This window comes from Salvelinus fontinalis, chromosome 21, assembly GCF_029448725.1.
Source record: "Salvelinus fontinalis isolate EN_2023a chromosome 21, ASM2944872v1, whole genome shotgun sequence".
Lineage (NCBI taxonomy): Eukaryota > Metazoa > Chordata > Actinopteri > Salmoniformes > Salmonidae > Salvelinus > Salvelinus fontinalis.
The window spans coordinates 11,577,565-11,603,814 of record NC_074685.1 but is presented as its reverse complement, the minus strand read 5'-3'; the positions used below and the strand labels follow the sequence as shown (position 1 = coordinate 11,603,814).

Sequence of the window (26,250 nt, the reverse complement as noted above, 5' to 3'; positions counted from 1 at the left end):
CTAGGTTGGAGCATGCAGGATACAGAGACTGGTACCCAGACTAGGTTGGAGCATGCAGGCTGCAGAGACTGGTACCCAGACTAGGTTGAAGCATGCAGGGTACAGAGACTGGTTCACAGACTAGGTTGGAGCATGCAGGCTGCAGAGACTGGTACCCAGACTAGGTTGGAGCATGCAGGGTACAGAGACTGGTACCCAGACTAGGTTGGAGCATGCAGGCTGCAGAGACTGAGATGAGTCTGTTCACCACAGACACACAAAGCAGCCTGGTCTCATAGACTAGATGTAACATAACAAACGTAAATGTGGGACTCTCAAATGAATATGATATGTTACGTTTGGTATGGTTACATAAGACAGAAAGTTACTTAAGGCAAAAATGAAAGTAGGGTGGGTGGTTGTTTGGTCAGAGTGGATGAGTGTGCGTAGAACGGGAACATCTAGCAACCCAAAGGTTGCTTATTTGAATCTCATCACAGACAACTTGAGCATTTTAGCAACTTTGCAACTATTAAGTATGTTAGCTAACCTTTAACCTTTAACCTAACTCCTAACCTTAACCCTAACCTTAACCCCTAGCCTAGCTAACCTTAGCTTTAGCCACCTACCCACTTAGCTAACGTTAGCCACAACAAATCGGAATTTGTAACAAATCATACATTTTGCAAATTTCTAACACATTGTACAAAACTGAATAACTCTGTTCCAGTTCTGTTTGATGGTCAACATTGAATTTTTTTATTTATTTATTTTACGGTTATTTTACCAGGTAAGTTGACTGAGAACACGTTCTCATTTACAGCAACGACCTGGGGAATAGTTACAGGGGAGAGGAGGGGGATGAATGAGCCAATTGTAAACTGGGGATTATTAAGTGACCATGATGGTTTGAGGGCCAGATTGGGAATTTAGCCAGGACACCAGGGTTAACACCCCTACTCTTAAGATAAGTGCCATGGGATCTTTAATGACCTCAGAGAGTCAGGACACCCGTTTAACGTCCCTTCCGAAAGACGGCACCCTACACAGGGCAGTGTCCCCAATCACTGCCCTGGGGCATTGGGATATTTTTTAGACCAGAGGAAAGAGTGCCTCCTACTTGCCCTCCAACACCACTTCCAGCAGCATCTGGTCTCCCATCCAGGACCAACCCTGCTTAGCTTCAGAAGCAAGCCAGCAGTGGTATGCAGGGTGGTATGCTGCTGGCTTTTCCCTTTCAGTACAAAATTCACTACGATGCCAAGACCTTACCACTCAGATGGGAGAAAAGGCATTTCCTATGCAGGAACAACCCCTCAATGTCTCTCCAAATCACCCAGCCTGCCTCTAGACTAGCCGAACAGTAGCTAAGCAGTCAAGGCTCATACCCAGCCGTGTCTGTCAGTGGCTGGGCCGTGTCCTTGAAATGACCCAGTAGCTGTACAGCATCCCAAAACAGATGTGTGCTGCCAACGTTATGGATTACACACACAGAGCATGTTTATTTCAAATGGCCACTGCAGTGAACTGGGCGCACAGCCAGCATGCTAATCCCACTCAAATTAATATATTGATGGAAGTTAATGCAGGTTGGGCTGCCTGAGCCAAATCCTTGTTTTTTTATAATGGGCTAATTTCTTCAGTTACACCCTATCCATGACAAAGGATCAAATACACTGGGAGAGGCAAGTGGAACATAGATATTACAGTATTTATATATACAGTATATGTATATTTCTGCATTTTATCACTATGGATTATGGCTCATCTTTGTTGGTATTTGTCTGGCATTGTCATACAGATAGTGGAATAGTCCTAAAGATAATGGCATTGTTATACAGATAATGGCATTGTCCTACAGATAATGGCTTTGTCCTTCAGATAATGGAATTGTCCTTCCGATAATGGCATTGTCTTACAGATAATGGAATTGTCCTAAAGATAATGGCATTGTCATACAGATAATGGAATTGTCCTAAAGATAATGGCATTGTCATACAGATAATGAAATTGTCCTAAAGATAATGGCATTGTCATACAGATAATGAAATTGTCCTAAAGATAATGGCATTGTCATACAGATAATGGAATTGTCCTAAAGATAATGCATTGTCTTACAGATAATGGCAATGTCCTTCAGATAATGGCATTGTCCTTCAGATTGTCCTACTTGTCCTATTGTCCTATTGTACATGCATAGTGTTGATTGATGGTTTCTCCCAATAGAATTACAGCAGTTATGTAAAGGCATGGACTGCCATCCTCACCCTTTAATATGCGCAATACAATCTAAATGTGTAAAAAGGTTGTTACTGTGGGTAAGAATTTGTCATTGTGTCAGTCACCTTACCTCGTAAAATAATGGTTAATTAATAATAGTTAAAAAATTATAATTAATGATGATTTCCCCCAGATCATCATGCGTAACCTGACCACAGAGGAGGTGTCAGTGTTCACCTATGAGGAGTGGCTGTCTAAGACCAAAGGACCCAAGAGGACCATGATCGGTGAGATGGCTGCTGTGGTGGACGAGGAGGAGATGGTGGAGATCACCACCTACATTATCCAGGTCAAGACCAGCGACATTGGAGGTGGGTCAGTCAATCAGTCAGCCTGCCAGTCAGTCAGTCAGTTAGTCGGTTAGCCAGGTAGCCAGTCAGTAATTCAGTCAGCCAGCCAGCCGGTCAGTCAGTCGGTCAGCCGGTCAGTCAGCCAGCCAGTCAGTAAGTCAGTCAGTCAGTGGCAGTGCACAGACAAACCACATTCTACAGTGTTCATGTTTGTCCATCATGTTTGTGTGACTGACCAGGGTTCCCTATTCATAAAGCGTCCGAGTAAAAAGTGCTAGGATCTGTTTTGTCTTTTAGATTATAATAAATGGATAGGAGAACCTGATCCTAGATCAGAATTCCTACTCTAAGACCCTTTATGAATACAGGCCCATGTATCAAACTCAAGACTATATTATCCCACTGAATTAAAGCTGAGTAATTACTGTAGTTCCTGACACTGCACCAGATTCAGCTTCAGTCCTGTTCCTAACTAGCTGAGATGTGTCTGTTACACTATATTCTCCTGTTTTACTTTATCTCTGTGGTGCAGCGGAGTCTCTTTGCTGCTCGGAGAGACACGAAGCAGCAGCAGAGGTGGAATACGACAATCCATTTTGAGTCATAGAGGCTAATGAAAGAGAAACTTCTCTGAAACCTCTCGCTCGGCTTTGGTTCTTTAGCCGTGCAGTTTTCCACCGCAGAGGAGAGAGAGGAAGACTGCTGTTTGACACGATAGAGGAGCTAGGTGTCTGAGCTAACTTCAAAGAGCTCGTCATTCTGCCCTTGGCTGCCTGTGTTACTGAAGACATGTCTTCTCACCAAACCTGTGTGTGTGTGTGTGTGTGAGGGTAATAATGATAATGAGCAGAGCTGTCACACACAAGACATCAGTGAGGCACTGACTGCTCTGTGAACATTACACACACACACACGCACGCACGCACGCACACACACACACAGGTTACAAACATGTGAGACACATGCACACACTCAAGCACACATACGTGAATCAGAGGATACAGGGCTTCTCTGGTTTCTCAGTTGAGGTTTGATAAGGTAGTTGGTTAGTGGTTAATGGGGGACTATTGGAAAGGCAGTCTATGGAAGCAAATTGTATTAGTGATTTGATTATTTTTCAAGAATGTCAGACTGCTGATGGTGAAGTAATGTTTGAAAAGGCAGAAGGTTAGTAACTGATGGGGAATGTTTTGCAGGGACCTGTTTGTAAAATCAGTCTATGAAAGTAAATTGTATTGGTGATTTGATTATTTTTCAGGAATGTCAGGAATGTCTGAAAAGGCAGTCTGGTGACTGTACGGTTATTGGTGAATGCATTTTTATGAAGGCTGTAGTGTCGACTGATAGTGAGTTGAGCAATGAAAAGGCAGGCAGTTAGTGGTTAATGGAAGATGTCTGAAAAGGTTAGTGAATTAGTTTGTAAAATACATTTTTAAGGCTGTAGGCTATACCTGCTAAGGATGAGTTGAGATTCATGAAGGTGCAACAAAGGTGGTTCAGTGAACCATGTTTGCATGGCCTTTAGCTCAGAGGGCTAACACAGTCTTGTGGTGCGCATGAGATCTGAGTTCGAAACCCAATCAGCCAATAGCACCGCAGTTTTTCATAGAAGTTGGTGACTCTCCTCCCTCTCTGCACAGGGGCAGGCACTGACGCCAACGTGTGGATCATTGTGTTTGGAGAGTGCGGTGACACTGGGACCCTGGCGCTGAAAGAGTGCCAGAAATCCAACAAGTTTGAGCGCAAGCAGACAGATGTGTTCCGTTTCCCTGACGTGCTCAGCCTCGGGGAGCTCTCTAAGGTTCGGGTGTGGCACGACAACTCAGGTGAGCCAATCAGTCATCAGGAATATAATGACATGACAGGGAGGGGAGTCAATTACGATCACAGTGAACCAGTCAAAATCTGAAACCTGCACGCCTATTGACTGTAACTAAACTCTATTTAGTATGCACCAACTGATGGTGAACTACGTAGACCAATTCTTCAGGTTTCTCAGCAATACTTTGACTCAAAACACAACAATATATGTTTCACGCCTGTCTTTCTGTCACGTGTTTCCTACTCTATTGTTATGTCATGATCAGGGCCTGCTCCAGGATGGCACATAGAATACATTGATGTGAAGGATGAGGCCTTGGACAGGACATTTCGCTTCCCCTGCGACCGCTGGTTGGCCCAGAACGAGGACGATGGTCAGATCATGAGGGAGTTGTCCTGCGCCAACAATGACATTTTAGACCTCAACGAGAAGACCAGTAAGATCAGCCGCACACAAGCCTTATCTCTCTTTAGTAGTGTTTCTCCTGGTCTGGTCATCCAGTCATGAAAATCTCCTAGCTTTACATTACTCCAATCAGATCATAATGAAATCACTACAGTGTACTATATTATGTAATCTACTTTGAATCCTATTATATTGCAGTGTTTCTCAAATGCAGTCGTCACGTAACCCCAAGGTTGCAAATGTTTGTACTAGCCTGTTAAGCTCTTTATTAGCTGAATCAGGTCTGCTTGTAATGGGCAAGAACAAACATTTTCAACATTGGTGTTACGGCAGGACTGGACACTGACCATACTAATGTCAATGTTTGCCTAATGGACCGTTCATATGAAGAGAATACAGTCCTTCCTGGGCCAAGCTAACGCACTGTCTACTTTTGATTGAAAGAATATGAAATTATTACCACCACGGCGGACACAGATGACGCAGAGACCAAAGAGAACGTCTGGATCGCACTGGAGGGGAAGAAGGGGCGTTCAAAAGAATTTATGATGGAGAACTCATCAAAGAAAAAGAGGTTCTTGCGGTACGCTGCTCTTCAGATTCGTTTAAAAACGGGGTTTTTGTTTGTGTAAAGAATGAGCAGAAATTATTGGGGTTTTCTCCCTTTTTTATTACGACAGCCAGGCTCATTGGAATGATCTCCCTTGGCACAAGGAACGCTTTTACAGACTCAACAGTATACTCTACTCTCAAGGAATTCAATCACTAGTAATAAACTCATTAGACATTTCCAGGCATGTAAAGAAGAGCTCATGAAATCTAATCTGACAATCTATTTTTCAAGAATACATTTTTTGTTAATGATTTATTATATTCCAGTCAGTTGTAATATTATTCCCTTGTCATATTCTTTAATGGTTTAAGGTTATGTGGTTATTTTCATTCAGGGGAAACAAGGACAAGTTTGAGTTCTCCTCCAAACAGCTTGGTGACATCGCTGGCATCTGCCTGGGCCACACCCCCAAGGATGGGAAGAAGGTGAAAGGTGAGGCGTTCTGGCACGTGGAGGAGGTCGTTGTCATAGAGAAAGTGCTGGGCAACAGGTGAGTGACCCCTAGCATGACCCCAGGTATATAAACCACCTGGGGCTTATTCGGTAGGGTGCAAAGCCCTGCAGCTCGCAATATACTGTGTGGAAACCCAGGAGTTTTGTGTATTGTGGAAGAGACAATCATTCTCCTTCTCTATCCCAGGTTCATATTCATCTGCAACGCCCTGATCCCCCTCTCCTCGAAGAGGGACGAGTTTGTGACCATCGAGTGCACCAAGGCCATTGAGAGCTTCGCCAGCAAAGCCCGCAGCCTGGTGCCTGTCAAGTACGAGATCATCCTCATCACGGGCGACGAGAAGGGGGCAGGCACCGATGCCAATGTCTTCATCACCATCTACGGCTCCAACGGAGACTCGGGCCGCCGGTCGCTACGTCAGAAGTTCCGCAACCTGTTTGAGCGTGGCCAGACGGACCGCTTCCTGCTAGAGATGTTGGACATGGGTGAGCTGCTGAGGGTGTGTGTGGAGCACGACAACACCCGCCTCAGCCCCGGCTGGCTGCTGGACCGCGTGGAGGTCACCAACACGGCCAACGGTGTCACCACCATCTTCCTGTGTGGAAAGTGGCTGAACACCAAGAAGGCGGACGGACAGATCTTCAGGGTCCTCTACCCAAAGTACTAAAGACCTCATATTGTGACTTCTCCACTATATGAAAACGTATGTTAAGCCTCAGGACTCAATTGCACAGCAAAGGATAGAGGCCTCGCCGTGTGTTGGACTCTACCCAAGCAACTCCGTAATGGAGAGATACAAACTCTTTGAATGGAGTTTGGATGTTGGCAACGGTTTATTTTTTTATTGCCTCTATATGGTCATGATCTCAGGAAAGGAAAATGTTTATATATTTCTTACTACATTTCTAGAATATCTTATAGTTTAGCTTTATTGCATTACTACCGAAGGCAAGTGGCCTGGCGTTTATGGCTTAAACACAATAGGGTCATAAGGCCAGGTAACATGATTGTGCCACCATTTTAAAAGTACCCATTATCAGGAATGGCATGTTGCTCAGCTGCTTGGTTGTAAATTAGGTTTTATAAGAGAGTATACTATTTTGTACTGCTTATTCCAAAACACTTTTTGTTTTTCAAAACTGCTTTTTAAGATTGTGGTTTGACTGATGTGTTCATCTCCCGGTGAGATTTCGATTACCTTGTGAAGGCAGACTCAGAAAACAAATCAAAAGAGGATTGTCAGCCTCATCAGGATGGAGATCATGTGTCTCATTCTCAATGAAAGCCTTTTGTAGGGATTCTTTTTTTTCATCCTTCTCCTCTAACTTCAGAGTCATAACTGGCCTTAATTGTAGGGACACAAGGTAACTTCTACTCACTCACAAACACCAGATTTATACACCTTCCATTTTATCCAATTTATTACAAAAAGAGCACATACAAAAAGGATAATATACCAGCCTTGAAATAAAATGTAAATAAAAAAAACAGAACAGTTTGGGTTTAGCGATGCAACTTTTAAAATCATTATTAGTAGTAGTAATAAATAAAGTACAAAATTCCACCAAATGTGAATCTAACATTTACACAATATGCTCATCCAGTTCATCAACACACTCATCATTAATGAGCTATTGCTTTAATATTAATGATAAATAGTTATATTCTCCGATAAAATCTCCTATATTGAAAAACATTGCGCAGTCACAGCTAAACAGCAGACCTTATACAAAGATGGCGGCAGCCCTATCACTGGCACTTTTTGGGATATTTTCTCTTTCCTTCAGTTTTTCAGATGCAAGCAGCAGCAAAATTAATTCTGTAATATTCTTTGTATATCTACAAATATTTTCACCATATACCATTGAGAATATATTCAAACCTGAGAAAAACATGCATTTTTAGTAAGGTTGTGCTTTAAGAGATCCTCTGTCTGTTCTTGTTTTACATAGAGAGGATTGTGATAGGAAACATTGGATGGGTTCTGAGTGGAGGGAAGGATGGACGGTAAGAGAAAATAAAGAAAAGGAAACGAGGGAACAGAAAGGCAGGAAGAGGGAATATTAAGAATAATTAGTGTAGCGCAGATGAACAGTGAAACATTTTCACAAAGATTGGTCAAATATTTCCTTCATTTCTATAATAGATAAAGTAAATATTTCAAAGGTATTACTAGATTAGGTCAAGGTTTAACTAAAAAAGATGGAGAGAAATGTCTATTTCCGAGTACTCCTAAAATGCTGCTTTCTTTATTCTCATAAAGGTATCCACAGATCTATTTGGTTAGTGAAAGCAATACAACGCCACCTTGAAGTTCCCACACTCCACTTATGGGGGCTAACGTCATATTTCCTCCACCTTGCAGGTTGGTCAGTGGTGACAAAGAGAAGTGAGAATGGAGGAAATAAAGGAAAGACAACATTATACAGCATTTGAACATCGCCTACAGTTCATCATGGTGGTCCTGTAATGCAGGAGTAAGACCGCCAGATAAATATGTACCTAGTTCAGGCATGATGGCTTTCGAGTAACTGAGCGTAGGAGTTTGTGTGGCTCGGTAACAAAAATAGCTACAATCATAAGGAAAAATCTCAACACTAGAAGCGAGGCACTTGTTGGGCTCAAAACTATAAGATATTTGGAAAAGAGGGAAGGAGAAATATCCCAAAACAGAAAAGGAACATGCTTTTAAAAAAAGAAAGAATGGAGAGAGGGATGAGAGGCAGAGAACTGGAAATGACAAAGTATACAATAATAATAACAATACATCTACGATCGTAACTGCTTTATGCCAGTGAGAGGGTTCCCATGTTAAAACTATGAGTGAAAAACAAGACTAATTACAAACTTAAACATTTCACTCCATTGCAGTTTGTCCACTACATCACAGCATAGGTATCAGAGAAAATTGCATTGAATGGAATGTAACCAAGATATCCACAGCACCACTATCCACAGCACCACATGAGAAGAGCAGGCTCGACAGCTCAGCCCGGGACAGTAAACATAACACAGCCGGCTCGGGGAGAGAGATCAAACAGCAGGTCTTTTTAGTTTAGTTTCTTCAGGAAAAATACAACTGCATGCGAAGCATTCCCATTGAATTAAAACAATGCAAAAATGCAAAAAAGAGGTAATCGTTCAATTTTTTAAAACCATTTTGTGTTATATCTAAATAAATAAATGATTAAATTGCAAAAAAAATGATATAAAATTAAATACTTACCCACGTTATCTACAATTAGTAATAAATAATGATTGTTAAATACTTAAGGCATCTCAACTGACAACACCCTGTGTAAACTATCAAAACTTCCCATAAAAAACTAGACTAAAGGAGGAGTCAGTATCAACACTGGCAGTGCACAGGACAGTTAGGGTCAGTCCCAATCCGTCACAACTCATCCTTCAGTCATTTAGGGTCTGTCCTAATACTTCACATCGAGTCCTCAATGCATTGTACAGGACCTGTGCCAATCCTTAAAAACCTATGTAGTGTTCATGCACATTGACTCAGACATAACATAGCAACAAAAACAAAAGGAAAGAACACACAATATCAACATGTAAAGAGTTGTTTTGACAACAAAAAGTGTTCTATGACCGTTATTTTGGTACTCATTGTGACCCCAGCCCAGACCTGTCCATATGCACTGTGGGGAGGATACTGCCCCCATCACACAACATTCTACATTGTTGTTCTAGCAATACAGCATAGCAACCAGCATAGCAACCACGAGGGGAGATCTGACACATAAAAACAAGTTCAACACACAAGCTCCTCACTCGGTCCAAAACAGTGCGCGTTTATACCTAAATATACGGAAACCAACGCAAATGCAATAACAAAAAGAGGTTGTTGCTATATCTATCACATGTGCTTGTTCTTTAGGCAATAAGGTAAACAATAGGATTCCATTTTGTTTGCCACCAAAAAGGGACAGTATGAACACACGCTACAGGTCAGGGACAACCCCTGACATCGTGCTCCCTTTTTCTTCGTTTGTGTTGAGTTGATAATCACAGCTCAGATTAACTAAGTCATGCACAGACAACACCCTCTGCCCTCCATTTTTTATTTGAACGCTAACACGACAGCCCAAGCCAACATTGAAACATGCATTTCACTACAATGCTCAGCCTTAACACCTGCAGCAGGAGGGGATGGCACAGAGTCGCTGTTTCCAGGGCAGCTAACACTTCTGCTTAACCAGAAGGCCCCACATCTCACTCAGTCACTGCAGTGCATGATGGGGGATAGGTCCTACTACATTTTTTAAATGTATTTTTTATTCCTTATTTGGCTTTGTATTCTACAAGCACTCCAATCAAATCACTGTTAAGCTAACTTCTATATTACCCTTTAACACACACTTGAACCTGCACTAAGTTTGTCACGCAAGCATTGGTTAAACATACACTGAAACCCACACACTGGGGCAGAACACACACATTGCGGCAGGTCAAGCAATACCATAACACATTTGGTTAAAAACACTCACTAACCTCTGTATTTACTCAAAAACACACGCCACCCCATGCATTGGGGCAGGCCGACATGACAGCAGTGAAATAGTTGTACATTTGCTTGGGACTGATGCTGCCATCAGTGTTCGGACAAAATACAACTACTGTATTGCAAAACGTAGAAGCTGGGTGAGTTCTGAACACTCAGTCCCCCTCTTATAACAAAGTGAGGGGTCAAAATACCACTGTGTCTGATGCTGCTACTGTACTACCACAAATGATCTGTAGGCAAACATGGCGACAGGGCTTTTAAGTGGTTGATTAGCTTCCTGTTGTGGCAGAATAAGCAGTGTGTGTGTATGTGGCAGGCTGGCTGGCAAGTGGGGTTGTGTGCTTTTCACTCTGTACATTAATGTCATGGCTTTAAGAACATGCTACAAAGACACAGGAAACACACCTGCCTCCCCTAACTACAACACAACAGCAACGACACCCAACCACCAGCAAGCAACTAGTAAACCCTGTGTGCGCGTGTGTATATAGTATGTAATGTATGCGTGAGTGTTTGCATGTCTTTTTGCTGGGGATGTGCTTTTATTGAGAGAGAGAGAGTCAGTCTCCGGTCTCTCGTGCAGTAAGTAATCCTGGATTGGCTCAGTAAAGCGTGAGTCAGAGAGGGTGATGATGTCACGTGACGACTGGAGACATTTGGCAAAGCACCCATGTTGGGAGAGGCAGGGCCGGGTGGAAGGGAGCAGGATCCACGCCAGGGTGATTGACAGCAGCCAGACCGTCAGGCTCCACCCCTGGGACATCAGCTGTCTGGGTGGAGCTGCGTCTCGATGTCCACGCGGCAGATTGGACACTTCCTGCTGGTCGCCAGCCACTGGTCCACACAGCCCTGGTGGAAGAGGTGCATGCAGGGTAACCGCCTGGACAGGTGAGACGGGAGAGAAAAGGAAGAAGGTCAATCGTCTAGTCGTCAACTCACACACTGAAAGAGAAAATATACAGTATGCACATCACACTTGTTCAGTGGGTTCTTTGTCATTACCTGACGTCCTCTGCCTCCTCCAGCATCGACAGGCAGATGGTACATTTCTCATCCACATCAGTCTCCTCGCCCTCCTCGCCAATCTTCATATCCAGAGGCTTCCTCTGTGGACCAATCAAATGACATATCCAGATTAGAATCAGACAGGGTCAAGAGTTTTTAAAGAGACCACTAAGGCTTCAGAAGTAAGCGACATTGCTTTTTAAAACTTTGAGTTTGTATACAGTACCAGAGGTGATTTGGAATCATGCACTCATGCAGCAGTAGCACTGTGAGACTTGTAAGTCCTCAGACCTTGAAGATGTCCTCTCGGTCTAATGGTTAAGATATTCAATTCCCACTGGTTACATTTACAATATACAGGTAGCTGTAAAAATAAAGGAAACGCTAACATAAAGTGTCTTAATAGAGCGTTGGGTCACACGAGCCACTACAGCTTCAATGCACCTTGGTATAGATTCTTTAAGTGTCTGGAACTCTATTGGGGGGATGCGACACCATTAGTCGATGAGAAATTCCATCATGTTTTGTTGATGGTGGTGGAAAACACTGTCTCAGGTGCCGCTCCATTAGTGTTCATTTGGGTTGAGATCGGGTGACAGATGGCCATGGCATATGGTTTACTTCGTTTTCATGCTCATCCAACCATTTGGTGACCACTCGTGCCCTGTAGATGAGGGCATTGTCATACTATGGGGGCATAGCCATGGTGGCCAAAATAATGACCTGCCTAGCATTTTTATACATTACGCTAAGCATGATGGAATGTTAATTGCTTAATTAACTCGGGAACCACACCTGTGTGAAAGTACCTGCTTTCAAAATATTTGTATCGCTCATTTACTCAAGTGTTTCCGTTATTTTGGCAGTTGCCTGTAGCTCCACTTGTGTGTGTGTGTATAGGTGAGCTGCCTCCTCACCTTCTTGTATTTGTGTGGGAAGGTGAATCTCTCTATGGTGGTCTGAACCGCTCCCCTACTGACACTTCCCAACCTGTCTTCAAGCTGCAACAGCTCCTAGGGCACAGGAGAGCAAGGCTTTAGACAGATAACGTTACTATACCTCTGCAAATAGCAACCGGTCAGCACTGGTATGACTAGGGTAACAGAATTAAACCATGCCATTAAAGCTTAACCATAAAAACATGTATAGTATCCATGTGTAACACAAGCAATAGCATTAACATATACTGAACAAAAATATAAACACATCATGTAAAACGTGTTGGTCCCATGTTTCATGAGCTGAAATAAAAGATTCCAGAAATGTTCCATATGTACAAAAAGCGTAGTTCTCTCCAGTTTTGTGCATAAATTTGTTTACAAACCTGTTAGTGAGCATTTCTCCTTTGCTAAGATAATCCATCCACCTGACAGGTGTGGCATATCAAAAATATGATACAACAGCATGAACATTACACAGGAGCACCTTGTGCTGGGGACAATAAAAGTCCACTAAAATGTGCAGTTTTGTCACACAACAATGCCACAGATGTCTCATGTTTAGAGGGAGCACGCAATTGGCATGCTGACTGCAGGAATGTCCACCAGAGCTGATGGCAGATAATTGAATGTTAATTTCTCTACCATAAGCTGCCTCCAATGCCGTTTTAGTGAATATGGCAGTAGGCCCAAATGGCCTCACATGACTGGGCAGTGGGCTTGGCTCCCAAGTGGGTGAGCCTATGCCCAGTCATGTGAAATCCATAGATTAGGGCCTAATGAATTATTATTTAAATTGATTGATTTCCTTATATGAACTAATTCAGTAAAATCGTTGAAATTGTTGCTTGTTGCGTTTATATTTTTGTTCATTATACTGTAGATATTGGTAAAATTGATATAGAGATGGACATTTACCTCATAGCTCTCTCGTACAGCGGAAGCGTGACGTGAGGGGTTGAGGCCCTGCAGAGCCAACAGGTGAAGCTGGGGGTACGGGTAGTTTCTGATCTCATGCACAACCTGTCAAACACAAAAAAGACGACACTTCGGTCATCAACAGTTAACAGAACTCTGTTGGACAACACAGGACCAAGCAACGAATCACTGATGGATGAACGGACAAAGGCAGACATCACACAGAGAGTCTGAACAACACAGCCACTAAACAGTCAACATAGACAAACAGAACAACAAAAGAACAAAGCAGAGACCAACCACAACAGCCAACAGTCATGAAAGTACCACTTGTGCAGACGAGGTGTTCCTGGGAAAGTGGTGCATTCTTGGGGATGCCGCCAGGTAATGCTGATAGTGCTGTGGAAGCTGCTGGAGCTGGAACTGATGGTGAGAGAGGCCAGCGTCCACACTAAGGTCCCTATGAACAGACAGAGAGAGGAGAGGACAAAGACCTATATTAACATCAACACAGTAAAATTATCACCCCTACAGGCAGGGGGAAAGACATAAACCAACACCACTAATGCCAGACAGATGGAGGGATGAAACAATGACTTATCGTCTCCAAGACTCCCCGTTTAATTTCAAACCGTGACTCACCAGTCTGTGCCCTCGGCCAGGTAGCGCGGCTGCTGGCTGATTGGCTGGGGGATATGGATGGGAGGGGAGTAGTCGTACCCCGAGCGGAGTCTGTGAGGGTTCAGAGGAGCGCGCTCCAGAGTTCGTCTGCACAGAGGAGGCATTTCCATACATTAGCATATGGAAATTGGAGGGGGTGTAGTGTTCTAGTGTCTGGCCATCTCAGTGACTCAAAGGGGGTGAGTGAAAGAAACAGACAAAACATGCCTGTAAATCTGAGTCCAACGGAACATGCAAGTGTGTGTGGTGGTACCTGGAGTGTGGGAGGATCCTGCGGTGCTGCGCCTCTAGAAGCTGCTGCTGGATGAGGTATTGCTGGTGTAAGGCCTGAGGTAGGAACGGAGGCCCAGTAACGTCCTGGAACTGAGGGGGGGCCGGCAGGGGAGGTGGGTGGTGAGGGGCCGGGGGCTGGTGAGGGGCCAGGCCAGTCTGGGGGGGTTGGCTGGTGTGACCCAAGGGGAACTCAGCGGAGATGGGCGCCTGAGGGGCCCCTAGGTGGAAGTGTCGGCACGAGGTAGCATGGCTGTGCTGATGCCTGGTGAATTGTGCCCCTGCAGGAGACAAGTACACCCAATCAGGATTCAGAGGAAGTTGGTCCCAACCAATCAAGACAGAGAAGACACTGCCATCAAACGATATGGAGACACCAATCATATCCACACAAAGAGATCAACCAAGAGAACTCACTCACCCAATCAGACAAGACACCAGAGAGAGTAGAGAGTGATCACACAAAATCAGTCAGATAGTAGAGGGAGTCATCTGTCAAACTCAATCAAACATCACACAGACCAATTACACAGACAGCTCTAACAGGCAGCACAATCACATAAGGTAACATAACAAAATCAAATAACAGAGAGCAATTACAGCCAGACAGATCATATTCAGACAGAAACCACACACACAGACATCAAACAGTCAGAACAGAGAGACATCAATCGGAAACGCAGTCAGAAAGACACACAACAGAGATCACACTTTAACAGTCATGCAGATCAATCACCCACCATCATACAGATCACCCACACACCGTCATACAGATCACTCACACACCGTAATCATGTATAACTCTGTTTGATTTTGACGCACTGCTTTGCTTTATCTTGGCCAGGTCGCAGGTGTAAATGAGAACTTGTTCTGGCCTACCTGGCTAAATAAAATAAATAGAAATACAGATCACTCACACACCGTCATACATATCACTCACACACAGCGAGAAAACAGAAAGCGACCTCACCCAGGAAGACGGAACACAAAAGAGATGAAAGAGCACAAAGACCATAGAGCGACCTCTAAGCTCCAGAGAGAGCCCAACTGTCCTGCTCATTTCCTGTCGTTCTACAGGGTGAGCTGGGAGCGAAGGGGTACACTGGGCACTATGACTGACGTTTTGTTTTGTGGATTGAATCTCTGCTTCTGATAATATCCACTAGGTTAGATTTCAAGGTTTGATGTGGACTTTGGTTTAAGTGGGTTTGTATAATGAATTATGAATAAGTACCCTGGTTTTAAATTGGACCTGAGCATAAGATAACAAACGTAAGATTTTCGTCCTGAGTTCCCGTGAATGGTGGCGGCACATAATGAACGTAAGATTCTCGTGCAGAGTTCCTGTGAATTGTGGCGGCACATATTTAAAAATATTCTTTAGCATGGTACTTATTCAGAGCCACTGTTGAACATCATATATAATCTACCTGTCTCTATGTTAAAATAATATATTTTATTGTCACAAACTGGATAGGTGCAGTGAAAGGCTTTGTTTTGCAGGGTCATCTATAGTAGTACAGCGCCCCTGGAGCAAAGTAGGGTTAAGTGCCTTGCTCAAGGGCACAGACAGATTTTTCACCTTGTCGGCTCAGGTACTCAAAACATTGACGTTTCGTTTACTGGCCCAACTCTCTAACTGCTGGGCTTCCTGCTGAGCGATGTAACTGTTGCACTACCATTAGACCTACGTGCACTAGGCCTACAGGCCTCTCATTATGGAGCCTGGCATTATAGGATCAACAGCTAAAACCACCAGCCGTTATGGGCTGTGGGGTGCGGTTCAATAATTTAAAGTGGTTTCCTCTCCTTGTCTCCTTTCCTTCATTTGCGCTGTAGTTGGTAATGTGGCCAGACCGAAGACACTCCTGAGAAAGGCACATGACAGCACGCCTGAAGTTTGCAAAAAGGCACATGAAAGACAGATCACAAGGCAAAAGATTCTGTGGTCTGTTGAGACAAAAACCTAACTCTTTGGCCTGAATGCAAAGCACTATGTCTTAGGGCTGGGCGGTATACCGTATTTTACAATATACCGGTATTGATGTATGGACCGGTTTGAGTTTTTACTTAACAACTTTTTGAATGTATATATATTTTTTATGTGATATGCCGTGTGTAAGTCCATTTCTATAGATTACTTCACTACTTGAGTTCTCTCTCAGCACTCTTTTTCCATGCCGCTTCCACACAGACCAAGCCCCATCCCGTCACTTGAGGAGCACACTTGCGTTCAGTCTGCATGGTCAATGCAGCACATGCGACAACAATGCCGCTTCACTTAGCTTCTTAATTTAAATCCACTAGCGTTCTAGATTTACACTACTAGTATGTGTTTCTTACATCTGCAAACAGCTAGTTTGTCTTTTCCTAGCAAGTTGGACCTAAATATTTTTAGCCGCTAATGCTAATCGCTAGTTAGTACATTTATTAGCTAGCTAGCCAGCTGTGTCAGCGCAAACGTAATACGCTATACAGCCTGATAATACCAGTGATGGTGTAGACCTAAATAAGCATGTTGTTTGTGCAACAGTATCTACTAAATCAAAGAGGAATGTGCAAAGCATTAATGTTAGCAACATGAAGTAGCTAAAAGAAAACAAAATGTAGCCAAAGATTATAGGGTCCCCTAGAAAACAAACACTTTGGTTCCTACCCTGTGACAATAACTCCTCCCTGGCATTTTAATTAGTTGGCATGTCAAACACTGTATTCAAAATGCCCACTATTATATTCTAACTATAGAATATTCATTATATTTATATAATTCTAAAAGTTCACCCAAGTGTTGTGCTCTGAATCGCAAGTCAAATCACAATTGCAACATCGTGCAGCCCTACGTGGCATTGTGGAAATGATCTCAAATGATTGCAGGGAATGCAGAAATGTATGAAAATGCTGAAAATTATTTTAGGTTTAAGTTTAATTGAACAGTATAACGGAGAAAAACCTATTGAAATCACTTTCAATGTATGTGTTGCCAACCTAGGGTCACACACCACTCAAAGCAAAAAATAAATAAACATTTCAAATTGTCAATATTATTTTAAAAAATTACAATACAGTGATATGATATTTTGGTCATATCGCCCAGCCCTACGTCTGGAGAAAACCAGGCACAGCTCTTCACCCGTCTTACACCATCCCTACCGTGAAGCATGGTGAGGGCAGCATCATGCTATGGGGATGCTTTTCAGTGGCAGGGACTGGAAGACTAGTAAAGTTCGAGGGAACAATGAATGGGGCCAAATCTGCTGAGCTCTGTTATCAAAGTGCAAACAGACTGGGGCGAAGATTTACGTTCCAACAGGACAATGAATTCAAGCATACAGTCAAAGCAACGATGTAATGGATTCAGAACAAGAACGTGAAAGTCCTTGAGTGGCCCAGGAAAATCCCAGACTTGAATCCTATTGAAAATCTGTGGGAAGACATGAAGATTGCTGTTCACTGCCACACCCCATCTAACTTTTCAGAGATTAAGAAATTCTGCTAGGAAGAAATGGGAGAAAATCCCCAAATCCAGATGTGTAAAGCTGATAGACATACCCAAGACGACTCAAAGCTGTAATCGCCACCCAAGGTGCTTCTACAAAGTATTGACTCAGGGGTGTGAATACTTTTGTAAATTAAATGTTTCTGTGTTTAATTTTCAATAAATTTGCTAACATTTTTCAAAAACATGTTTTCACTTTGTCATTATGGGGTATTGTGTGTAGATGGGTGGAAAGAAAAGCATATTTAATCAATTTAGAATTCAGGCTGTAACAACAAAAAGTGGAATAAGTCAAGGTGTATGAACTTTCTAAAGGCACTGTATATTACTCATGTACCAACCCTGGGTTTGGGCTGCCTCTCGGTCTATGGAAGGAGGAGTAGTGAGTGAAGCTCTGGCCAACCTGCTGAATCAGCATGGTGCTGGGTCACAGCCAAACAATCAATATCCATTACGCCCAGAGGAGGGAAGTGTGGGGAGGGGGAGGCACTGCAGCTGCTCCTTTAACTCCCGTTATAGTCTCCAGTTATAGTCTACCAGCTGTCTGCGCAGGGGGACAGACACCAAGGTCTGGGGGGGTTGGGATGGCTCTCTTCTTTTAGACATGCAGGCAGGCCTCATGTGAAAAGCACAAACCCACAGACTGTGACTATGAATGGCCAGGCTCCATGTATAGACATCTTTAGTGCCATCCTAGTTAAAGCCCCCCCCCCCCCACTGTGTTACTGTGATAAAATGCTACTACTAAAATCCATAATGATAAAAAGTGGCTTGTAAAACAGCTATGCAATGTTGTTCCAATTTGATGCAGAGACAAGAGTGCAATCATCATCTTTACTGTTTGGAAGGGAATTTACAGTAGCACTGCCTTTGTAATGTTTAAAAAAATATATATTTCAAAAAATTATGTCACCTTTATTTAACTAGGCAAGTCAGTTAATAACAAATTCTTATTTACAATGACGGCTACAGTGGGTTGACTGCCTTGTTCAGGGGCAGAACGACAGATTTTTATCATGTCAGTTCAGGGATTCGATCCAGCAACCTTTTGGTTACTGGCCCAACACTCCAACCACTAGGCTACCTGCATTACATGTCTACGTAATGATTACGATAAGCAGAGGTTCTAAACGCTCTATGGGTTCATTTTTAGCTGATGATTACATATTTTGTAAGAAATTACACTTATTTAAATACATTTCTTTGATACAGTGGTTATTAAATTACAATCCGGAGGGTACTTCAGGTCAACATTCCTTTTTTCCCCTTGTACTTCATAGCCAACGTAATTCAAAGCAGTGTGACTGTTCAAGTCACAAACCCGAGGAGACAGATTCTGCTTGGTTATTCTTTTGCTACAGTAGATATTGCCTCGAGACATAGGAACCCCAGTGAACCTCAAATCCGTAAGAGGAGAAATTGTGTTTGCTGGCTGTGGAAGTAGAGCAGAAAAAAAAGTTGGCTTCTGGTTTTGGTGGACCACAGGACGCCGTTTCAAGACATTTTCACTCCGTTCTGTCGCAATGCTTTACGTCACTGTTGTGCAAAGATACAGGGACCCCAATAACAAATGGGTTAAACAGACCCTAATAACAAAGAAGAAACATAATCATCTCTTTTTTTTTTCTTTCTTCATATAGGCAGTTAACCCACTGTTCCCCGGAAGGCCATCACTGTAAATAAGAATTTGTTCTTAACTGACTTACCTAGTTAAATAAAAACATTTAAATAACAAGAACGAGGTGGAAACTATCAGTGCCATGATGATTATAATCATAAATGGACCATAGAAGGACTATAAAATAGCATATGAAATAAGCCTTATTTGGCACACATTGCACCTCTTACAGCATCTGCAGCATAGCCTCTCTCTGCACATAACTCTCTCAGCGCTGAGCTCAGGCTGTAAAATCTCCTGACTGGTGCATATCTGAGCCTTCAGCCCCTCCAGAGCAGCATGTGCACACATACAGCCAGCCCCTCCCCACAGTGCGGCATGTCTCCCCCGTTTGACTGACAGGCATGTAGCCCTGCCCACCCATGACTGCAGCAGTCTGACCCGGTTGTCTCTGCAGTTTTATAATCACTGCTACTACTCTCCCCAACATAATCCCCATCTACACTACACACCCCATTCCATCGGTAGCATGAGCATCCCATTACTTTACAATGCACGAATAGGGGAGGGGACGAGGTAATGTGTAGGCTAAGCAGTGCAGTAGCTATCAACCAATCCTGAAGGATTTAGTATGTCGGCCTATCCGGCAGTATGAAATTGGTTTGAGGGGGTAGCTAAGAAAATACCTTATGCATATAAATAACCCAAAAGATTCATAAGACATTATGGATAGGTGTCCCGTGCTTAGTAAAGTATAGTAAAATAAGGCACTCGTATTAATCATTGTGGTATGTGTACTATTTCATCTCATGATTAGAATGCAAATGTAAAACGAAATATAAAGCAGCTGCTTGCATGGAACATTACAGCAGTGTTGAATAACGTATGCCATTGACTGCCTAATATGACCTTGTAAGTCTTTGAAGAATAAGGCGCTGACAATAGCCTTTACCTGCGTGCTCAAGGTAGGAAGGCTATGAACCTTAGCCGGACCTCTTAGTACAAGCAACTGTGATAGAAAGCCTCTCCTCACAAGAACATGAGATAGCTAGTTGGGACTACACATCACAGCTATCTTAAGATGAATGCACTAATTGTAAGTTGCTCTGGATAAGATCAAATCACATCAAATGTATTTATATAGCCCTTCTTACATGAGCTGATATCTCAACGTGGTGTACAGAAACCCAGCCTAAAACCCCAAACAGCAAGCAATGCAGGTGTAGAAGCACGGTGGCTAGGAAAAACTCCCTAGAAAGGCCAAAACCTAGGAAGAAACCTAGAGAAGAACCAGACCATGAGGCTGGTCTAAAACTCTCATATGCAGATAACATCTATGCTGGCTGGGTAGCATACAGGTTTTTAGCAAATGTTCGAGGAATCAGGCTATGAAGATCATCAGCTAAATAACTAAAATGTAAATGTAATGAAGGCAGTCTTGAGTATGCATGCTCTGTACTATAAATGGAGTTTTATTGAATTGGTCATGTGAAGACCAAATTGAACACAATCTAGCATACTTTTCTATTATCAATAAACAAATAAGCCTAGCCCACATAAACTTTCTCCCTGAACAAATGTTTTGCCATATTCTAATCACACTTATTTAGGCTAATTACATCAGTGTGTTAAAGTGATACACCCACAAAGAAGTCTGCTGAAGACATAGCAAAGAGGTACCAACGACACTCACTAAGGTGTAATGCTTGTCACAGATGTAATCTACCTTAGTAGGGTTTATGCAATGTATTTTACTGTAAATTGTATTGATATGTTCAAATCCACTTGGAATACAGTTTCATTCAATGTGCTTTAACAAAAACAAAATACGGGCATAGAGAAAGTTGTTTTGCTAATTGAGTTTGGTTTTCTGCTGATTGATCTAGGTCATCTAAACAGCTAGTTGCCATTCCATAATGAACCAAAGGAGAATATGCATCTAAGTGCATATATGTCAAGGTAAAGAAGTGGCAAAGTATTGTTGTCAATATAAACCTTTTACTTGCTAGTTTTGAGATAGGCTAGCCTATAAGTTTATTGTTTTATAAAGCAATTAAATGTAACATTCAAATGCCCTGTGTTTACCCACTCTGTATAGCTATTGAATGGCTGGTGCCCCTTCTGTCAAGACACTTTTCAAGAACAACATAGTAAACAGAACCGACATAGCATTTATATCAGTGTTTAATGTTTTGTGTTATGTAGAGGGACTTCAAGGTGCGTATTCAGCCTCATAACAAAACTCCAAATCTCCAATCCTGGTCAGTATCTGAAAGACGCCAATTCAAGACTAATATTTCACAAAAAACGTAAAGCCAAATTCATCAGTTGCGTGTGACACTGTGCATAATACGGAATAATACTTTCGTAACCCGATAGCGACAATGTTAACTCTACTAAAACCGAGACAGGCGGAAAGGATGAAAAGAGGAGCAAGTTTTGGTCACTACTACTATAGTATACAAGCAATGTTGACAAGAGACCGTTAAATACAGATGGAATGTGTATTGATTGGGGGGGGGGGGGGGGGGTTGACTGTATGTTTCCTACACTCCCATGTCTCAGTCAAAATGAATTTTCACAGCAGGACAAGAGATTTGGCTGTCCCTAATCCTATGATTGGGACTCGGGAGAGAGCAGCACCTTAATAAAGTGCCTTCGCAAAGAGAGATATGAGAGCACAGAGATAGAGGGGGGACTGCCTCAGTGACAGCACGGTGGAGTGGAAAAACACATGGAAATCAGCAAAAAGCACACTGAAGGTTAGGAAAAATACTAGAAGTCTTTATTGGAAAATATTAGTATGTGTGGCACTGTGTGATAATAGTAATAATGCAACTACATGCAAATAATGACCAAAGGCAAGGCCTGACCATGCTCTGTAAGATTAACAGAACAGAAGCAGCATCCAATGAGTAGATGTGTATGCTACAGCACATTTCAGTACAGCAGGGACATCTCTACACAAAGATTACATTGGAATCTGCTGTTCAATGTGAAAACATAAACAGAATTTAAAAAATGATCATGCATTAGGTTCTAATACAAGAACATAAGGTAGAGAGAAAGCACAACCAAAGAATAAAGACACTTTGATTCTAAAAGGAGTTTTACAGCAGTGCGGGATATACACATCCCTGTAAAATGGATAGCATTATGTGGAGGTGTGTAAGATACTGGGGAGTTTGGCATGATATTGGATCACAAAGGGAATTTTAGACGGCGAGTCGAGTTAATTCTCGTAGATTCGCAGTGACAAACTAAATGGGTTAATTAAATTAGAAGAAAATGGCTCGTACACATGGTTAGGATTACGACTGGCCGTTTAGCCACTAGAACAGGTGCAGTGGACCATCAAAGGTGGCAATTTCAGATCGTTTGAGAAATAAAGACACGCAAATTAGAATGCAGATATATTGCAGCCAGTTACTGTCCAATTGGTTTAAATGTGATTAGGATGATAGCATTTGGGAGGGGGAATGAATGTGATTTATGTTTCAAACAGGCTATCAGATATGGAAGTGGTACAATGCATCACCTTTGATTGAAGGGGGATGACTGGAGACAGCTATCCACAAGTTCTATCAAGCCTGGCTATAATCGAATCGGGGGCCAAGGGGTCAAAATGTATCCACTTTACAGAAATTTACAGCAGAATGTAGTCTATCCACACTGAATGGGAAAATCACAACGACATTTTGTAGTAATAGGCCTAATGCTACAATGGATTATGTACTAAAGAGCAACATGACAGTTTAAATAAAGACAAACTGTTTTCTAGAGAAGGTGTTATTCTTTAGTCTGTTACACAGAAGGATACGGTATGAGTGGGAGAACTCGGGTTTTAATGCCAATGTCGTCTTCAGATGAAAAGAGGAAATGAAGAAGAAGGGGTTCACAATACAGCTAGATGCAGAGAACAGGCAGAGGCTACGGCAGACAGCAGCAGATGATCGTTAGCTACACAATGAAGGGGGACAAAGGTCTGAGAAATGCGGAATGTAGCGCCAGCCTCGATACTATGGAACAGGAAAAAAGAACACAAATAAAAGCACAATGAAATCATTGGTGCTACTGCATGTATTTTAAAATGCACGTTCATATTAGTATCATTATATAATCAGCACAGATAGCCTTTTGCTGCATATTGAGGATGTTATTTTGGTCAATTTGGGTAGTATGGTGTTTGCAAACGAGCAAAACAAAAGGCGGTTAGTTGTGCTCATGTTTTTCCTTGAACATATTGCTAGATAGTCTCAAAATAGAGATGGGGTTTGGTTTCGGGTTTGAGACAAGAAAAAAACAATTTTCCAAACCTACGGGATAGTGTTTTTGACCGTACTATATGTTCCTAATAAGAAAACGCGTCGTAGGCTGCATCACATTTTAACCCACCTGACCAGCTCCTATTGCCACGTCCAATTAGTAATTTTAGGGCGTTAATCGCATAATTAAAAATGTATATAAATTATGGATTTAGAAAGCCGATATAAAAAAGTACAGCCTCAGCCAATAACACATCTAGCTACACAACAGATTCGCTGAAGGCAACAACTAGCTAACCCCACACACCATGTTGTCAAGACTCGAGGCTCGCCTACACCAAAATGGATAAACAATTGATGTCACTGATGTCATGTTCGCTAACCAGCTGTCTGGTCAGATTAAAAACACACAGTTGTTACGGTATTAGTAGAGGGTGCAAAATATAATTAACCGTTAGAGTGGGACAAATTGGGAGAAACGACGCCACTAGCTAGTTAGCTAACGTTACATCCAAAATGACGGTATTCTACTGACTACTCGCGCGTCTATAACCAAAATATTAGCATGTCCAGATAAACTAGCTAGCTGTCTTGTTTAGCTAGTTACCATTTTGTTTAGTTGGCTTGAGAGGATAACGTTTGACAATAATAAGTGTAAGCTAGAACGGATAGCAAAACATTAACGTTACTAATTCGTTATAGCTGTATTAGCTACATAGCTAACTATTTTGCATATGTCGTTTGACATGGTTCGATTACAACCTTCAATGCAAACCCGGATTTTATTCGCTCGAGCGCAGCTGACTGGCTGTCTGGTTAGCTCAGCAGCTAGCTTTCTGGCCAGCTAGCATTATTAACTTGGCCATTGCAGATGACAGCTAGTTAGCTTTAATATTTACATATATAGGAACGAGAAGAGACAAAAATGGATAGAATAAAGAAATAACTTTACCTCTATTTCTTACAGAGCCAAATACGGGAAGAACCAAATATCCAACATGTACTAACACCATCCTGGCTCCCTTTGTTGTATCACTAGCCTGTGAGACAGATGGTCCATGGAAATGGTCCCTTCCAATCCCTGCACATTCAAACGGGACAGCCTTCTCAGCTGCATCTCAGACAAAGACAGAATGAACCAATCAATGAACACCTCTGTTCGGAAGCCTCTTCATGTGGCACCCGGGACAGCCAATCAGATTAGAGACCAGTCTTTCGCAAATAAACGGAACGTCTTATCGACGCCCGCTCTAGTCTATCATGCTCAGATCCAGTGTTGAATATCATTGCATTTATTTCATACCAATACACCTTACTGTGAAAAATGTACAGATTTTGCCATGTTCCTATACCCCAGGACTTGTTTGTTGTAGGTATATTGTAAGCAAGGCTATGATAGAAGGATAAATTGTCATGCCATGGCATCCTGGCTAGACTCAAGTCTGCAACACCAGAATTAAGACAGGAGCTGAGCAGAGGTGTATACTACAATGCAGGATCAATGAGTTAGCGAGGTAACTTGGATTAAGCAACCAGAAATAACAATTGATTTTATGGCACATAAAAAAAAGCTACATTTAGATATGTATTTTTGTTTTTTAATCAATCAGACCATGCCCATTTCCATCCTATATCAAAATATTTAGGCAAGTTAGCTGGCTAACTCAATGATCCTGCTTTGTAGTATACCCCTCAGGTCTGACATGGGAACAGATGGAGAGGGGAGGTGGAGGGGTCATTAAACTCAGCCCCATATGTCACTCTCTACTCAGTGGCAACCCTTAGGCCGCCTAGCCTACCACAATCCCCATATAATCACCTCTGGTCTTACACAAAGGACCCTAAGCTCTGCTACTGCACCCCCAGCTGTCCATTTTCTCTCTATGCCTTTATGGTGGTCATGCTCCAGCCGTTGGATCTCATTTACACATAAAATTCACATCATATTGATATTAACATATCATATTAACACTTTCACATCGCCGCTATCAAACTGACCCTTCATTTAGTGTGACACCAGTAGACACACAGGTCATATGGATCAATTCAGCAAAAAAAGGGCTAACCCTTCCTATGCATTGTTCCCCAATGAGAGGTTTGGTTGATTGTGTATTCTTGGTACAAAATATGAATATTCAGACACACAAATAGCACTACACTGATCTACAAATCCCCATCACATAGCTATCATGTATATATAAAAGGGTAGAGCTGAACACAGAATTTTCAGAGTTAAGCCATGACATATTTGTAGAATACTGTGTGTAGGCTACAATGTTATGCAAAGTGACATCTCAGTAGTCCTCCAGCAGGCAGCAGCTACCGGAAGTGAACTCAACACTATTTCCATACCTGTTATATACTGTATGGCTTTAAATTGATTGCGGTACACACACACACGTCCCTTTCAAAAGTCTAACAAAGTGAAAACGTACACGTTCCTGAATGGCATTGCAAAGGTGTGATATAACCTTATAGACTTGTGGACAGTAAACAACATTAAATAACCTAGTATTTTACTTACTTATTGGTCCTTACCAATGGTACTTCCATGAACATTCCTTTGTGATTTCTGCTGGCAGAGGGCCCTCTGGTGGTCAGGTGTGTACTCTACAATCACAGATGTGATTTCAACTGCACAAACTAAAGGCTACTCAAATATGCAAACACCTCCTTCAGAGCTGCATAAAATACCAG

At 42.4% G+C, this 26,250-nt stretch overlaps 2 protein-coding genes across 4 annotated transcripts in view; one reads left to right on the top strand and one right to left on the bottom strand.

Annotated features, from left to right (window-relative positions):
- The window catches only part of loxhd1a (lipoxygenase homology PLAT domains 1a), a 48,944-nt gene extending 39,379 nt beyond the window's left edge, over positions 1 to 9,565 (top strand). The window contains exons 37-42 of the mRNA XM_055873840.1: positions 2,393 to 2,570; positions 4,190 to 4,375; positions 4,637 to 4,807; positions 5,221 to 5,359; positions 5,724 to 5,879; positions 6,030 to 9,565. Of these exons, the coding sequence (XP_055729815.1) occupies positions 2,393 to 2,570; positions 4,190 to 4,375; positions 4,637 to 4,807; positions 5,221 to 5,359; positions 5,724 to 5,879; positions 6,030 to 6,510 (1,311 nt within the window). The 3' untranslated portion in view covers positions 6,511 to 9,565. The remainder of the gene's footprint in view (positions 1 to 2,392; positions 2,571 to 4,189; positions 4,376 to 4,636; positions 4,808 to 5,220; positions 5,360 to 5,723; positions 5,880 to 6,029) is intronic.
- ark2ca (arkadia (RNF111) C-terminal like ring finger ubiquitin ligase 2Ca) lies at positions 7,247 to 24,669 on the bottom strand. Of its 3 annotated transcripts, XM_055873841.1 has the most exons (9): positions 24,506 to 24,658; positions 23,109 to 23,307; positions 14,158 to 21,557; positions 13,866 to 13,991; positions 13,551 to 13,683; positions 13,224 to 13,328; positions 12,285 to 12,380; positions 11,365 to 11,468; positions 7,247 to 11,242 (listed from the first exon to the last, which is right to left on the bottom strand). In XM_055873841.1, the coding sequence occupies exons 3-9, from the start codon at positions 14,556 to 14,558 to the stop codon at positions 11,125 to 11,127; spliced, it is 1,083 nt and encodes a 360-aa protein (XP_055729816.1). In that variant the 5' UTR covers positions 14,559 to 21,557; positions 23,109 to 23,307; positions 24,506 to 24,658; the 3' UTR covers positions 7,247 to 11,124. The 3 variants fall into 3 exon arrangements, with proteins under 3 accessions (XP_055729816.1, XP_055729818.1, XP_055729817.1); XM_055873843.1 differs by lacking the exon at positions 23,109 to 23,307 and having other exon boundaries at positions 14,158 to 14,455; positions 24,506 to 24,669; XM_055873842.1 differs by having other exon boundaries at positions 12,285 to 12,377; positions 14,158 to 23,307; positions 24,506 to 24,659.
- Positions 24,670 to 26,250: the final 1,581 nt, after the last annotated feature.